Source organism: Hordeum vulgare, chromosome 6H (genome assembly GCF_904849725.1).
Source record: "Hordeum vulgare subsp. vulgare chromosome 6H, MorexV3_pseudomolecules_assembly, whole genome shotgun sequence".
NCBI classification, from domain to species: domain Eukaryota; kingdom Viridiplantae; phylum Streptophyta; class Magnoliopsida; order Poales; family Poaceae; genus Hordeum; species Hordeum vulgare.
This window is the reverse complement of record NC_058523.1, coordinates 416,795,602-416,811,725: the sequence shown is the minus strand read 5'-3', so window position 1 is coordinate 416,811,725 and position 16,124 is coordinate 416,795,602. Positions and strand designations below refer to the sequence as shown.

Below are 16,124 nucleotides of genomic sequence, written 5' to 3'. Positions count from 1 at the left end.
CAAACCTGGTCATCCTGCTCTAACAATGATGATGCACATATTGCATGAGTGGTACATGAAAACTTGCAGGGAGTCTGGGAAAAAAGCTATGTATGTGGCAGTGAAACCAGAGCACAAATATATTGGACTTCCCATGATTACTATTCAATTTGAGGAGTTATTTCAGTTATACAATCAACTAGCCCTCGACAAATAACTCATGGCTTCCTACTGTCTGTAAGTATTACTTTTATAGTTAAGTCTCTAGCTCAGCTCGTTCATTGCATGTATATATAATTATCCTCGCTATATATATTATGGAGATTGAAGATCGTCGAATTAAAAAAAGCAGGAATCGTCGATGTTGGGTTCATTAGCCGAGATGTCGTAAATGAATTGACGGTACGATACTCAATCAAAGAGACCGAGGAGAACTTGCTAAACTCGTTCCTTATACATCAAAAAAAGTGGAAATAATCTTTCCTTACTGAGTGTTGTTGTCTTATCTGTAAACTCGGTTTCGCTTACTCGAGGTTAATTAAGTAATGTAATTGATGAGTTATATATGCGTGCGCAGAGACCACTTTATTCTGCTATCCATTAACGTTGGCAGGGCAGTAGTAAATGTCTTAGACTCGAGACATAAAGCTAAAGAGGATTATGAGGACATTACTGCAATTCTCAAGAAGTAAGTTCAGTCAATATACCGAGACCATATCGGCATGCAACTTTCATTAATTTCCTGATATCAAGTAATCATTTTCTTTGTCTGCCAGGGTTTGGACTAATTTCGCCAATATGGTTCCCGGCCTAAAGAAAGAGTTACGATTTACGCACCCCAAAGTAAGTAGTACTAGCTAGTTCCGCGGATCTCTAATTGATTCAAATTTTCATCAATATATCATTACCATGCTTGCTTATCAGTTTGATTGAACTCTATTCTCGTAAAGTGTATGTACCAGAAAGAAGGCACTGTTTTATGTGCATACTACGTATGCGAGTTCATTCGCCACTCGACCTCTGAGCGGGTCTTCTGTGAGAAACAATTTCAAGTACGTAAATAATATTCACAATTGTGTTGAGTTTTATTCGTATATATGCATGTATTGACCCCCTTCTTTAAATTAGATCTACGAGATGCGGGATCAACTCCTACCATATGATCGCATACGAGCAATTCAAGAGGAATTGGCGGGATTCTTTATTGACCACGTCATACCTAAAGACGGAGAATGCCATGTGGATTTGTCATTCGGTCTTAATTAGATGATGTTTTGGATTAATTTGTAAAAGATGTTATATTGTATATATGTAATAGTTTCGGATAGATATACGAAAACTTGTTGTTCGATCAAGCATGGAAAAACAGAGGACACTTCTCTTTATTAACTAGCTAACACAATATGAAACCACTAAATTAACGCTTCAAACACCCCCCCCCCCCAACCCACCCCCTCCACCCATTCAAAAAAAAACAAAAACCCCAGCTGCGGCGAGATGCTGACGTGTGGATGTCATGTTGTCCCGGTTGGTGTAACCAACCGAGACTAAAGAACCTCCTGCCCGGGCTCGCCGCAGCGGCCACGTGGAGACCATTCGGTCCCGGTTCGTAAGCGAACCGGGGCTAAAAATTTTGGGCTTTAGTCCCGACCATTTAGTCCCGGTTCAAGAACCCGTCCTAATGGGCCTCTTAAACCGGGACAAATGAGCTATTTTCTACTAGTACCCCATGATAAGATTGCTTGATAAGTTGACATGCTCGAGCTTTGCTGATAAACTGTTTATGTCTGCTGTGAGTTTCCCTCCAAAGGCATTGTTGGAAAGGTCTAGGTACTTCAGATTGGAGCAATTGTAGAGTATGCTAGGGAATGAAGTAGAGAAGTTATTGTAGGAGAGGTCCAAATAGGTCAGGTTCTTGAGGTGGCAAAGAGAGGCAGGGATTGGTTCCCTAAAGGTTTGCCGTGGAAGGGAGATGGCAGTGACCAAACCATCTGTGCATGTAACTCCTCCCCAGTTACAGTGGTTAGAAGAAGTGAGGTTCCATCTGCACAGGTGAGCACCCCCCCCCCCCCCCCCCCCACACACACACACACACAAATATCTCTGAGTCCCAGGAGGATTTGGTGCTCATCACCAGGTTGATTTGTGGGCTGCTGGCGGCTGGAGCATTTTGGTTGCAAGGAAGAGAAATCCATGGATCTTTGGTCCCAGATTGGTTTGTGGACTGTACAGGCAAGATTTGGACAGCAGAGATATTTGTTGTAAAGAACAGGAAGAAGCTGGAGCATTTTAGTTGGAAGGAAGAGGAACTCATGGGGCTTTGGTTAGAGAGGGGCTTGACCAGCAAGTCTGCTGGCCACACTAGTCAAGGTTTCCTCCTCTCTTCATAAGACTAGTCGAGATTCCTTTCAAACAGGAGATGAAAGCTTTGTTGTTATTCCCGGACTCATCCCGCATCTTCCTTCAAACAGTAGGGCCCCTGCTGAAGCTAATTTTTTGGTTTGACCTAGAATCACATTAGCGATAATGATGCCCTTTATTCTTTCCTGGAAATTTGTCCACATCCCTGGTATTATTTCCTTTTTTTCTCAGTTGACAATTGCAGCAACTAGGTGGAAGAAATTGTGTAAACAAATACCAGAAGGATGGCTCTTTTCAAGTAAAAATTAGTTTAGTAATTATTAAGGGTTTGAAGAGTCGACTTTTGGCAAGACATAATTCTTGCATAAAATTGTACTACTAGCATGATTAATAAATTTTTATTTATTTTCGAAAATGAGATTAAACCCCCGGCCTCTGCATCATGCACACAGCTACAACTAGCTTTTCAATACTTAAGGCATAACTACAGATTTCGCGCAGGGCCCCCAATTTCTGAGGACGGCCCTGCTTCAAGTGATCCCAGCCTTGGAACTATGTAACCATCCTAGGTCATGTGATAGTTAGGGTCGTGTTTTATTTCATCTCTTAATTACAGTATTAAACAGTTTATGGTATTTGAGTAACTGAAACATCCACTTCTTATAAGCTAGAGTAAGATAACACTAGACTTCTGTATCACCCCTACGGTGTCATTGCCTCGACATGGACATCATAGGGTCATGTTGACGTTGATGCACTCTTCCTTCACCTGCGCAAAGAGCTCCGAGTTCAGATACCTCTCTGCACCACTGGAAAACATTGTCACAACCATCTTTCCCCTGTTCTCCTCTCTTGATGCAACCTATCAGGAAGTACCCGAATCAGAGGACTGCATAATAAGCGGATTTGTATAGTATTTACTTTAGCATCTGCAAATTAAAAAAATATCCTAGACTGTTCAAAAAGGAGCTTGCCTTTAAACATGCGGCTGCATTTGCCCCTGAAGATATGCCAACAAGCAATCCTTCTTCCCTTGCCAACCTTCTAGCCATGTCCATAGCTTCTTGAGTAGTTACTGTTACAATTTCATCTATCTGGGATCTATCCAATATTTCCGGCACAAAACCTGGCCCTATTCCTAGGATGTTGTGGAAGGCCGGCTCGCCACCTACAGATCATAGGCAGGGAATATCTTGCTGATTTACAAGCCAAGAAATGTAGCCAGGTTTATAACCAAACATGTCTAGTAGGAGTATCATTTATTCAATATATTTATCATAGTAGTAGTAGTTTCTTGCCTGATATCACTGGACTTTCAGCTGGTTCAACGCACATTAATTTTACAGATGGGTTCTTCATCTTGAGATACCTCCCCACGCCTGTGATGGTGCCTCCTGAACCAGAAGCAGCTATAAATATGTCCACTTTGCCTGCTGTATCTTTCCATATCTCAGGTCCTAAGGACATATTTAGTTTGATACATTAGTGCCGAGGTTCATTTTTTAGTCAAGAATCTCAAAAATAAAATAAAAATAAATAGAAAAGTTGCATGGAAGTGTGATCCTGCAAAGGCCAACACCACATGACAACTGCATATCATCCATCAATTTACTTGGGTTGCTGCTTCACTTATAAAGCGGGGCGAAAGCCTTTTGCAGTTAGTCAGTTATTTCATAGTCTTCAACTGAGTTTTTGGTCTTTTTTTTTTTTGCGGAGAAGAGTTTTTGGTCTTGTAATCAAAGAATCTAAAGTTACTCAAACGCTACTTCTGTTGCATCCAGTTTAGTTCAAAGAGATTGTGTTACCACTTACCGGTCCATCTGAAATGGGCATCGGGATTTGCAGGATTGGTGAATTGATCAAGAACATACACATTTTCCACATCCTTCTTCAGCTGTTCTACCCTATCAAGTAAAGCTTTGAATCCATGCTGTACAGCATCTGCAGGAGACAAGCATGTTACCATCTGACACGTGATATGAGGGGCATGGTACCTCAGATCCTTACCAACTAATACCACTTCTATGCCAAGGTATCGCAGAAGTATCTGCTTATCAAGCGAGAGTTTAGCAGGCATGAGGGCGATGAACTTGTATCCTTTCTGAGCAGCAATGAACGCCACACCGATGCCAAGATTACCACTTGTGACCCCCAGAAGCGTTGTGATGCCAGGTGTGATCAAGCCTCTCTCCTCTGCATCTTCGATCAATCTACAAAAGATTTCATTCATTCATATTGTTGTCGATACTCATGATGTTACGAATGGTACATTTGAGGTGAATAATTTCTTCCTCGGAAGGGAGTAAAAAAGAGTAGCCACCTGAGAGCACTCCGATCTTTCACAGAGGAAAGGGGCTGGTATGGCTCAATCTTCCCAATCAGCCGAGCACCTATGCCGTCTTTCTCGGCGATGTTTCTCAGTTCTATTAGTGGTGTCCAACCAATGAGCTGGAAAGCATAGAATTTACTTGCATATTAAAGATAACAAGCTTTGTACAGTGAAGGAATAATGACTATATACAGAGGAAGTAGGCACCTGCGTGATGTTGGTGGCAATGCACTCCCCTTGTGAGGACAGCAGAGATGGTATCCCTTTCCTTCCTTCCTGCGGCTCCATTACTCTGGTACTTATTTTGCAACAAATAAAACTAGAAGACCTAGCAAGCTCGAATGTCTTGAACAAATGGATGCACAGAAATAAGAGGCGCTCCAGCATTCAATGATGTTATATAGCTGAGAAGTCCCATTCTGATGGTATACTACATGGATAAATTAATACTGGATTTGGAGGTTTCAGGGAAGTGTCCCTGAAACTTCCATCCAGACATTTTTTTAATTGAAGTTTGTTGACATATGACACTACATCAGTGTGCAGCATGCCAATGAGATATCAAATTCAGAAACCACCGATTGGATAGAAGCCTAGAACTTGGAACGCAAGTTTCCCTACATGACAAGAAACGACCCATCGGTTGGAGGCCTGGAACTTGGGCCACAAGTTTCCCTGCTTAGAGAACAAGACAATCAACCATCATGCAGAGGGTGAAAAGGAACATTGTTGTAAGTACAGTACATCTCTTACTTACTAATTTGAGGCACTTTTAATGATGTCTCATTAATCCACATCATCAGAATAAATCTAGCCGTTAGATTGTAAAATTTACGATCGGGATAAAAAGAAAACTTGTGTAACGCAGATGATGTCGTTCTATAAAAAATTGCATGTGACACGTTCAACTCATACGTTAGAAACAAGAAAAGCATCTCATAAAAAAAGTAAAAGATTACATTCTATCGGTTGATCACGCGCGCCCGTCTGCCAGCTCCATGGCCGTTCGATCATGTGTTGATCAGACAGTCGACAGCGTCCCGCGTTCGTCGAAGTCGCTTTTGTTTTTTCTGCAGCTCACATGTTGTTTCAGTATAGTTTCCTGCAACTCACCTTTTGTTTCAGGATTGTTTGCCGAAGCCGCTTTCGTTTTTCCTGCAGCTCACCTATTGTTTCAGGACAGTTTCCTCCAAATCACCTGTTGTTTCAGGATAGTTTGCCGAAGCCGTTTTAATTTTTCCTGCAGCTCACCTATTGTTTCAGGACAGTTTCCTGCAACTAACCTGTTGTTTCAAGATAGTTTGCCGAAGTCGCTTTCATTTTTCCTGCAGCTCACCTATTGTTTCATGACAGTTTCCTACAACTCTCCTAGCCCTGTCGTCGTTTCCCTCTCCTAGCACCGTTCGCCGCCAAGCCCGAGCTCCGGCCATGGCCATGGCCGCTGAGCTCCCATTTCCTGAGCTCCTTCGCTTGTCGCAGTAGCCTCATCGCATTCGCCGCACTTCCCTCCGTCCGTAGCTGCCTCCACCTCCTCCCCTCGTTGCCCCTAGCAACGGGCCCGACCTGGCCGAGCTCCGGCCGCCGCCTCCGGTGTCGTTGTTGTCGCCTTCGGCCATCCCTCAGCCCCCGAGGACCCCCATCCGATGCGGCTGAGTAGGGGCTACGCCCGAGTGGCCTCCGGTGTCGCCTCCGTGCCCGGCAGCGCGGTCTCCACCGCGACCAGAGACGTTGTTTTAGAAATTGTTTCCGCAACGCATCCGTTGTTTATGCAACTAGACCGTTGCTTCATGAATTAACTGATCGGGAAAACGACTGAGCCGTGTGCTAGCAGGTGGATCGGACGGCTACGAGTGCGTACATCGAACGGTCGTTCGGATGGCGGATGTTTAGTACGGATCTGCGGTGGACGCCTATTCCCTAAAAAAAAGCCTCACGTACAAAAAAAAGATACTAAAAAAAAAGGAAAGTCTCACATGTCACAAAACAATGAAATCCTCATGTATCGTGCACGTACTAACCAAAAGGAGTCCTCCCAATAAAAAAAGAAAGTGGAAAGAGGAATCCTGAACACCCACGTGAACAACCACGTTAGGTACGGGAAAAAGTATATGCCTTCACCTTGCAAAAAAACAATACGTACAAAAAAATAACACATACCAATTCTGATGAAAATAAAGAGCAAAAGCCAGTCTGGTTATACAAAGAAAAAAAAAATACACGTGCATGTATTAGATTAAAAAAAAATTAATCTCATTGTAAAAAAAAGACCTATAGCCATGATAAAATAAACTAGGCATGGACATACAAAAATCTTTCCCTAATGGCTCTCTGATACAACATCACTATCGATATCTAATATTTTTATATGTCAAATCGTTTAATTGTAACACAAGAAGAATATGATACATTAGCATGCATAAGAAAACTTTCATATAAACCTATTAATAAATATCAATTGAATGGATATCATTGAATTTGGTGGTAGGCGTTGGCAAGACGGACACTATAATTTCAAATAGGATTATTTCACAACCGCATCCATAAAAAATTAAATATTTTTATCAATTATTACGAGATAGGGTGAGATTCTGAAGGGGGATACCTGGCGATCCAGGAGATCCAGGATTTCCGAGCGATCAGGGCGACAAGGGGATATTGGACGGCGCCGGAGATGTGATCCAAGATTTGCCCACACCGCCGGCCGTTTGGGAGAGATCTCCCGTTTGTTCGGCGGCGGCCAGCCTGGCTTCGCCGGCGACACAACTTCACCAGCGGATCGTTTGGACTGTACTTTTTTCAAAGGTTAGTTCATTTCAGCAGGAAGGTAAGATTGTTTTCAATCCTCTTTCTTGTTGGTTAACACTTCGTGATGGAGAGGACGACATACTCGTCAGCCGATACTATGAGGGCGAGCAGTTCGTGGAAGGGATTTGCTTTCAGGTTGATATTTTCACTGTTCGTTGCGTATCTAAGGTCGTGCTGCAGCAGGCGTCTGCGGAGAACATTCAGGTCTGCGACCTTTCTTCGGATGACGAAGGCAACGATGGGGCGGAGCTGATTCCAGGTCCGAACAAAGGGAGGTTTTGGGACATTCACTCAGCTACGGAAGAGGACGACGAGCTGTCATCGTTGCAGGATGGTGTCAAGACTGTACATGGCTGCACATCCGTGATTGTGGAGAGGATGTCGCCGGGATATCCTTCTCCGCCTACCCCGTCCCCATCGCTGGCAGCTCTGCACGACGACAAGATCGAGCGCGATCTAATTTTACAGAGGAAGAAGGCTCAGGGGGCATCAAGGAAACCGTGGGTAGGTCCAATACCTAAGGTAAATCTCCCTCCTCTTGCTTTGTTCGATTTCTTCAAGCCTGATTGCTGGGTGACCGGGAGGCAGAGATCGAAGAAGATGCTAAAAACTATACGTCCGGCTACTCCGGCGTTGATAGTGCCGTCAGCCCGGGTTACTCGGGATCGTTTTTTGAAATCAGTGATTGCGGTAAAGGGGCCTGCAGAACAGGCACAACCAGCGACTCAACCGGGGTATATGGCCCAGGCTGAGGTCGCGGTTCCCTGCCCGGTTTCGAGTTTGACTCGGGCTGCGACTGCTAGCCGCGAGGAGTTAAGCGGTGGTCCCGTGAGCACGGCACAGAGTCCTAGCCTGACTCGTGCTGGGACTCCAGACCAGGGGGTATTTAATCGCTGAGAAGACCCTGGGATCGATCGCAAGGGCGTGAGGACGTCCAGGTTTTCCCAGACTAGGTTTGGGGCGCGCGGCGATCATCCAATCTACGGATAGAGCGGCGGCGACCATGTCCGAGAAGGGTGCGCCGCCGGCCAAGGTGCCGCCGCCCAAGATCCATCCTGCCAAGCCACCGCAGCAGGCTACCGAGCAACCAGCGAGGACGCCGGTTGTTCAGTCTAGGGGATCGGGAGGCCAAGTCGGCCGTCCTCCTCCCCAGGGCGCAAGCCCGGTGACGCAGTAGATCGCCGACGGGGGCAGGGGCTGATGGTTTCAACCGGATACAGCAGAGGGGACGGTGGGGCAATGATGGTTTCAATGCATACGGACAGGGTCAGCATCGTGGATCTTCTTCTTCGGGGGGGCAGGTACGCCTGGCAAGGGCCTCCGGGGAATTTTTAGTCGGGGGTGGCCGGTCCTATGCAACCCAGGAGGGGCGGGTATCGACAGCAATGGGAGGACGCGGTGGTGGCAGGAAGCCTAAGTCAACGCTGCCACAGTCTGCTGACCTGGCACCGGGTGCACCTGCTGTGGCACCCAAGCAGCTTCAGGTTATCACTGAGATGGCGGTTGTCGAGTCATCGTTCATAGCCAATTCCAGTGCGAAACCTGATGGGGGTGACAGACCATCCAAGTGGGCGCGGAGGAAGGAGAAGATGACTTGTTATCGGTGTGGTGAAACTGGCCACTTTGTATCTGAGTGTACGGTGAAAGTGTGTGAGTTTTGCCTCAAACTGGTACATGGTTCGATTGACTGTCCTCTCATAGTGGGTCCGATGCCTGTCGTAGCAATCTATGGAGCTTGCTGCCAGGAGCTTATGTTCTTTGAATCACCATCTCTGACGACGGCGGTTCATGCGCCGGATGTGGATCCCACGGGTGCGGTTACTGTGACCAGTGGGAATATGAGTGCTGATCAGGTAGGACAGCAACTGTGTGAGCTGGTATCATCTTCGTTTCGATGGGATCCCATTGCGATTGCTGACAATGTGTTCAAGGTGGTGTTCCCATCCAAGGACGATTTGGCTCGGATACTCAAATTCGGCATGTGCAGAGTTCCAAGCACGTGTTGCCTCTTAGAGTTTGATTCTTGGAAGAGTGAGGAGCCGCAAGGGATCCCTCTTCATCATATCTGGGTGACATTTTCGGGAGTGCCATCCAGGGCGGTCAATGATTTTCAGGTGGTTTGGAGTTTGGGGTCTCTTATTGGTAAGACTGAGAAGGTTGACATAGCGTACTCTCGAGCCAAAGGTGTTGCTAGTCTACGGGTTAGTGTTATCGATATCGAGCTCGTGCCAGATGAAGTAGTTTGGGCTCACGGGGGTATGAGATATACTCTTCGCATTGAGATCGAGAGCCCACCTATGTTTGAGGGGGGAGCTGATCAGGATGCCGGTATGTTTGATGGGGATGATGAGTCTAGCGCTAAAGAAGCAGACAAGGAGGGGTTGCCGCCCAAGCAGCCAGGAACACAGGAGACTCCCAAGGACTCAACAGGAGGTGGGACGACTACTTTGGCAGGGGGCGGGCCTCTGTTTTGGCACCGTTGGAGCAGCTTCGATTTGGCTCGCTCGAGCCTGGGTCCGCACCAGCCAGATTGGCTATAGGGCGACGCACGCCGACCTAAGTGGAAAACGTCAGGTCCGTATTTCTATTCCAGGGAAACTACCATCCTGTGCGGCGCTGCAACCTTCTTCGCCGATTATTGGATTGCCAGCTGTTTCCTTAGACCAGTATTTGGCTCAGGCTAAGGGGCTGCGAGATGTGCAACAACAGGTCATACCCAATGTACTTTGTCCCGATTGCAGTCCCACAGAAGCGGTGGTCCAGGCGCAGGAGGCACTGGACTCACCGATTCCTGTGGGCGAGGGGGATCACCAGGGACCTTACCCACAGTTAGGTGAGAAGGTCACACTGATCGCTGTGGAGGGTACCTCTAGGGAGTCTCTCGTTCACACCGCGGAGGGGGGTTAGCAGAGTGCATCTTCTCGTTCAGTTGAGGAGGTCATAGCATTTGGAGGTATACCTGATCCCTTGACATCCAGAAGGAGATCCAGTCAGCGGATTCAGGAACAACCAGATGTGGATGACTTGCAGCTAAGGAGAGCTATGCGGGCTGCAAGGATGAAGGAAACAGAAATGTCGACATGTATGTCTTTTAATATAGAAAATTCTATTCTTCATTATGAACCGCAAGAGATCATTAACAATGTTGCTTCCATTGGGGTTTCTTTGGGTAGTTCACATGCTCAAGTTTCAAATTCTATTAATGATCTACTTGATTTAGAGGTAGATAGGGCGCTTGATATTATGCGAAACTTAGCTGCTGTGAAACCAATGAAAGATTCTGAGATTGGAGATATGGTGGGTCTTAATTCCTTTTGTGATAACATGTTAGATGTGGAAGGCACAGACGTATGAGAGGTTATTCCGAGTATTGTTGAGGACTCTTTCGACCAAGCCATGCTACAACAACCTGGTTATATGGACCAGGGGCTCGTCGAAAAACCTAAACGACCATGGAAAGGGAAAGTGTATCCGGTTTCGGCGGTCCGTAGGAGTGCTCGGTTAAAGACTGCTAATTTTTTTTATGATGAGAGATGAGGGGAATCTTCTGAAATACCAGAGGTCTACGGGACTTGGCTAAAACGAGATTCCTAGCTGAAGCAACTGTAGAGCATCAGCTTGATTTTATTGCTGTTATGGAGACATGTAGGGACAAATTCACTTCTCAGTTCCTAAGTGCCTTAACAGCGGGGATAGATTTTGATTGGCATTGAATCCCTCCAAGAGGAAGATCCGGGGGGATCCTACTTGGAGTAAGATGTGACACACTTCAAGATAGAGAAGTGGTGTTTGGAGATTATGCGATCAAGTTTAGGATTACGACCAAAGGGGATGGTTTTCAATGGGCTCTTATAGCGGTATACGGGGCTGCTCAACCGGATCTAAAATCTGAATTTCTCGCTGATTTAGTTCGGATCTGCGATAAAAAATTGCCGCTCTTAATAGGGGTGATTTTAATATTATCAGGCGGCCTGATGAAAAGAACAATGACAACTTTGATGGTCGATGCCCATTCATGTTCAACACTATTATAGAAACCTTAGACCTCCAGGAGATAGAACTCTCGGGTAGGAAATTCACATGGGCAAATGCATTACCGAATCAAACTTTTGAAAAGTTGGATAGAGTGCTCACAAGCACTGAATGGGAACAGAAGTTTCCTTTAGTAACAGTGTGTGCTTTGCAGAGGGCGATCTCAGATCACACACCTCTGTTGCTTGACTCGGGTACGGCAAAACATATGGGCAACAAGGAAGGGTTCTCTTTTGAGACAAGTTGGTTCTCAAGGGAAGGATTCATGGACCTAGTTGCCAACGAATGGAAGAGGAATCTGGGTGGAACATCCAGTGTGATGAGGTGGCAAAATAAAATCCGCCATCTTAGACAGTACCTTCGTGGGTGGTCCAAGAATATTGCAGGGTCATATAAGGATGAGCAGGAGAGGCTTATCAAACTTATTGACGATCTGGATAGAAAAGCGGAGACTATGCTGCTGGATGCGAACGAGAGAGGACTCAAGAGCCAGGCCGAGCAAAGGCTACGAGTAATCCTTAGAGAGGAGGAATCAAAATGGGCAACTAGAGCGAAAGTTCGGGCAATCGTTCACGGGGATAATAATACAAAAATTTTCCACTTGATTGCAAATGGCAAGCACAGGAAAAAAAGGATCCTACAGCTTGAGCAGGATGAGGGTACAATTGTAGGTCATGAGAACCTAAAATTATACATCTCTAATTATTATAAACGTTTGTTCGGTCCGCCTGATCATAGTTTTGTAACAATGGACGAGAAAACGTTAGCGGATATCCCTCGGGTTGGAGAAGCTGACAACGAGGCGTTATCTGCCCCATTCACAGAGAAAGAGGTGCGGGATGCGATTGGGGGAATGAAGAGTGGAAAAGCTCCTGGACCGGATGGGTTCCCAGCGGAGTTTTATAAGAAATGCTGGCATATTGTTAAGGATGATCTTCTGGCCATGTTTCATGATCTCTTTGCCGGTCATCTCCAACTCTTTCATTTGAATTTTGGAACAATAACGCTATTACCAAAGAAAGAAGGGGTGGCTCGCATTGAGCAGTTTAGGCCAATTTGTTTGCTGAACGTTAGCTTTAAAATTTTCACAAAGGTGGGAACTGACAGGCTAACTAAGATGACGCACTCGGTGGTGCACTCATCACAAACAGCTTTCATGCCTGCCGAAATATTCTTGAGGGGGTAGTTGTCTTACATGAAACGTTGCACGAAATCCACTCGAAGAAACTAAATAGTGTTATATTCAAAGTTGATTTTGAGAAGGCATATGATAAAGTTAAATGATCCTTCATGCAACAAACATTACGTATGAAGGGTTTCAACGAGCTTGGGCGAAAGCTTGTTGACTGTTTTATTAAAAGAGGAAGTGTAGGAGTTAAGGTAAATGATGATATAGGTCATTTTTTCCAAACTCTAAAGGGTCTTAGGCAAGGGGACCCGATGTCACCAATCTTATTTAACATTGTTTCTCACATGTTGGCGCTTATGATTAAGAGATCTAACGAGAAGGATATTGTAGGGGGACTTATCCCGCATCTGGTCGATGGAGGGGTTTCCATTATACAATATGTCGACGATACCATTTTATTTGTGGAACATGATCTAAACAAAGCTAGAAATTTGGAACTAATCCTTTTTTTATTTGAGCAGCTATCTGGGCTGAAGATCAATTTCAATAAAAGTGAATTGTTTTGTTTTGGAGATGCCAAAAACCAACAAAGCACGTATAATCAACTTTTCGAGTGTACAATGGGGAATTTGCCTTTTACGTATCTAGGTATCCCTATTCACCATCGCAAGTTATCAAATAAGGAATGGAAATGCATAGAATATCGTTTCGAAAATAAATTAAGTTGCTGGAAGGGCAAACTTTTATCTTATGGAGGAAGGCTGGTGCTTGTTAATTCAGTTTTAACAAGTATGCCTATGTTCCTTCTATCCTTCTTCGAAGTCCCGGTAGGGGTACGGAAAAGATTGGATTTTTATCGTTCGCGTTTCTTCTGGCAGAGTGATGAGGGTAAGACTAAATATAGGCTAACTAAGTGGGATATTATTTGCCGGCCTAAAGATCAAGGGTGTTTAGGAATCGAAAATTTAGAGACCAAGAATAGATGTCTACTCAGCAAGTGGCTGTTTAGATTATCTGTGGAAAATGGTGGGATGTGGGTACAGATTTTGACGAATAAGTACCTACACTCTAAAACCTTATCTCAGGTCATAGCCACTAATACTGATTCACCCTTCTGGAATTTCTTCAACAGAACTAGGTTTGTCCTCGGAAATGGGGAAACAATTAGATTTTGGAAAGATACATGGCTAGGGAATGCCCCTTTAGCTATTCAATACCCGCGGTTGTACCATATTGCTCAACGTAGACAAGCGTCCGTTGCTTCAATTCTAAGTGAGATACCTCTAAATATTCAATTCCCTAGGTCATTAGTGGGTGATAGATGGACTACCTGGCTGCATCTAGTCCGGAGGTTAATGGATGTTAATCTTTTGGATAGACCGGATCAAATTCGATGGAGATTAACCTCCAATGGAGTCTTTACGGTCAAATCTATGTATGTTGATCTCATAGATTCTACTACTATTCCTAAGTCAGTTCATATCTGGAAGATCAGGGTTCCTCTAAGAATAAAGATATTTATGTGGTTTGTCCATAAAGAAATTATTCTTACGAAGGATAATCTTGCCAAGCAAAATTGGAATGGTAATCTTAGATGTTGTTTTTGTCCTAGGAGAGAAACTATTAAACACCTCTTTCTAGATTGTTCTATGGCTAAACTAGTTTGGCGTTCGCTGCACATTGCTTTCAACATTAGGCCTCCCAATACTATTAGCTCGTTATTTGGGGCGTGGCTACAGGGAGTGGCGGTCCAAACTGCTAAACTTATTCGTGTTGGAACGTGTGCTATGTTGTGGGCTCTTTGGAACACCAAAAATGACTTAATCTTTAACAGATTACGCGATGTTCACTTTCTCCAGGTTATCTTCAGGGCTACCACTGATCCGCATGTGGTCATTACTCACGCCTGTGGCAGCCAGGGAGCATTTGGATACTGGGTGTGTCCGATGGAAGATGGTACCACAGGGTATCTTCAACCGGTTTGGATGGCGTCATATTAATAGAATAGGTGTCTAGTCATCTACATTTTCCCGTCATCCCTGGTTGGGCGTATAGTACGCCTTGTATCTCTTTTTTTTCGGATCTTTGTGTCCTTTTGAATCATTTATTGTACTTATGCCAATTATGGCGTTTTAATATATGGCTATATGCATCAATCGATACAGAGGCCGGGGCCCAGCCTGCTTTTCTAAAAAAAACGAGATACAACTATCTAAGATGATTATAGATTGAAATATTCTTAAATAAGAATAGCCGTCATTCATAGTTAAGTAGGAGCACTGCCTAGTGCACTATGCTAAGAGTAGCATTATACTTTGGGTACATATATATACCGACCACGATAAAGTAATACAACCTGAAATAAAAGGAATGCAACATCGAGTGGAACACATATCCACCTAAATAGTAATCACTAGAATTATCTTTAAATAAACACATCTTCTAATTAATTAGTGGAACAAATATTAGTTTAACAAATATTAGATATATTAGGTGGCGTAAAATTTAGAAAGAGGAATTTTTGCTACTATGACATGAAAGCTTTATTTACAATAATGATGGCAGTTTGTGGAACATAAATGAGAACCTATAAGTATGATTATAATGCATGTGATTATTACATGATGTTAGTACTTGATAACATAGCATCTATCCAATTGTATGATATTCAAAACTTCAAGAATTGCATTTTACAAAAAATATAATTTTAATAATTACTATGTACCCCTATAAGATCTAGGCCGTGCAGATGCACGGGTAGATGACTAGTAATTTTAATCTGAGATGAACCGTCAATCATCCTGCTGTATATGCTAGTATTAAATACTCAAGGCAGTGATGGATTATTTCGCAATTTAGCAGGTTGCAAAGTACCAAATGTAGCCGTTGTTAGTCTCGTGGCCTGTGACTTCAATGCACGTTGAGACGACTGGTTACGTACTCATGAACTGAAGATGCTGGAGTAATCAACAGAGATTTGTTTGGCAAGCTTCCCTGCTCTCTGAAAAGATAATTAGTTAAGGTGTCTGCTATGACCTATGAAACAACTCGCTGTTGTTTTGTTCATGGCCTTGCTATCTAATTTTCACTGTTTTAGTCGGGTTTTTTTTATGAAGAAAATGCTTGTTTCTCACCTTCTTGGTGTATTGGATTATTACATAGAAAAGAAAACATTCACAGGAGTTTATCTATCTTTCATCTACATTGTTGTGCTTACAAGGTGGCTGATGCTTGGATTCTAAGCACGCAGCACTAAAGTTATAATTTCTACTCCCTCCTCATGGGCAACAACCCGTAATCTCATGGGCAACAATTTTACTGCTGCGCCATTCAAATGGATGTATCAAGAAGTAATAAAAAATCAAAGATAACCAACCATCGTAGTCAATTAAATCATTTGAATCTGTTTACCAAAGTATCATAAGAGTGACAATTGCATTGTAAGATCATAAGCATTTTTGTTACCCAGTGGGCGACTACTCCTGTGTC

At 44.1% G+C, this 16,124-nt stretch overlaps 1 protein-coding gene and 1 long non-coding RNA gene across 4 annotated transcripts; one reads left to right on the top strand and one right to left on the bottom strand.

Moving 5' to 3' along the window:
* Positions 1-2,776: 2,776 nt before the first annotated feature.
* Positions 2,777-5,056, bottom strand: LOC123402251 (cysteine synthase-like). 3 transcript variants are annotated; one of them, XM_045096145.1, is made up of 7 exons: positions 4,877-5,056; positions 4,661-4,788; positions 4,348-4,550; positions 4,153-4,281; positions 3,639-3,797; positions 3,315-3,508; positions 2,777-3,202 (listed from the first exon to the last, which is right to left on the bottom strand). In XM_045096145.1, the coding sequence occupies exons 1-7, from the start codon at positions 5,054-5,056 to the stop codon at positions 3,071-3,073; spliced, it is 1,125 nt and encodes a 374-aa protein (XP_044952080.1). In that variant the 3' UTR covers positions 2,777-3,070. The 3 variants fall into 3 exon arrangements, with proteins under 3 accessions (XP_044952080.1, XP_044952078.1, XP_044952079.1); XM_045096143.1 differs by having other exon boundaries at positions 4,153-4,550; XM_045096144.1 differs by having other exon boundaries at positions 3,639-3,734; positions 4,153-4,550.
* On the top strand, positions 5,002-15,824 carry LOC123402252. Its single transcript, XR_006611250.1, has 3 exons — positions 5,002-5,094; positions 5,209-5,400; positions 15,498-15,824. It is a non-coding gene; the product is annotated as an uncharacterized LOC123402252 (long non-coding RNA).
* The last annotated feature ends 300 nt before the right edge of the window (positions 15,825-16,124 follow it).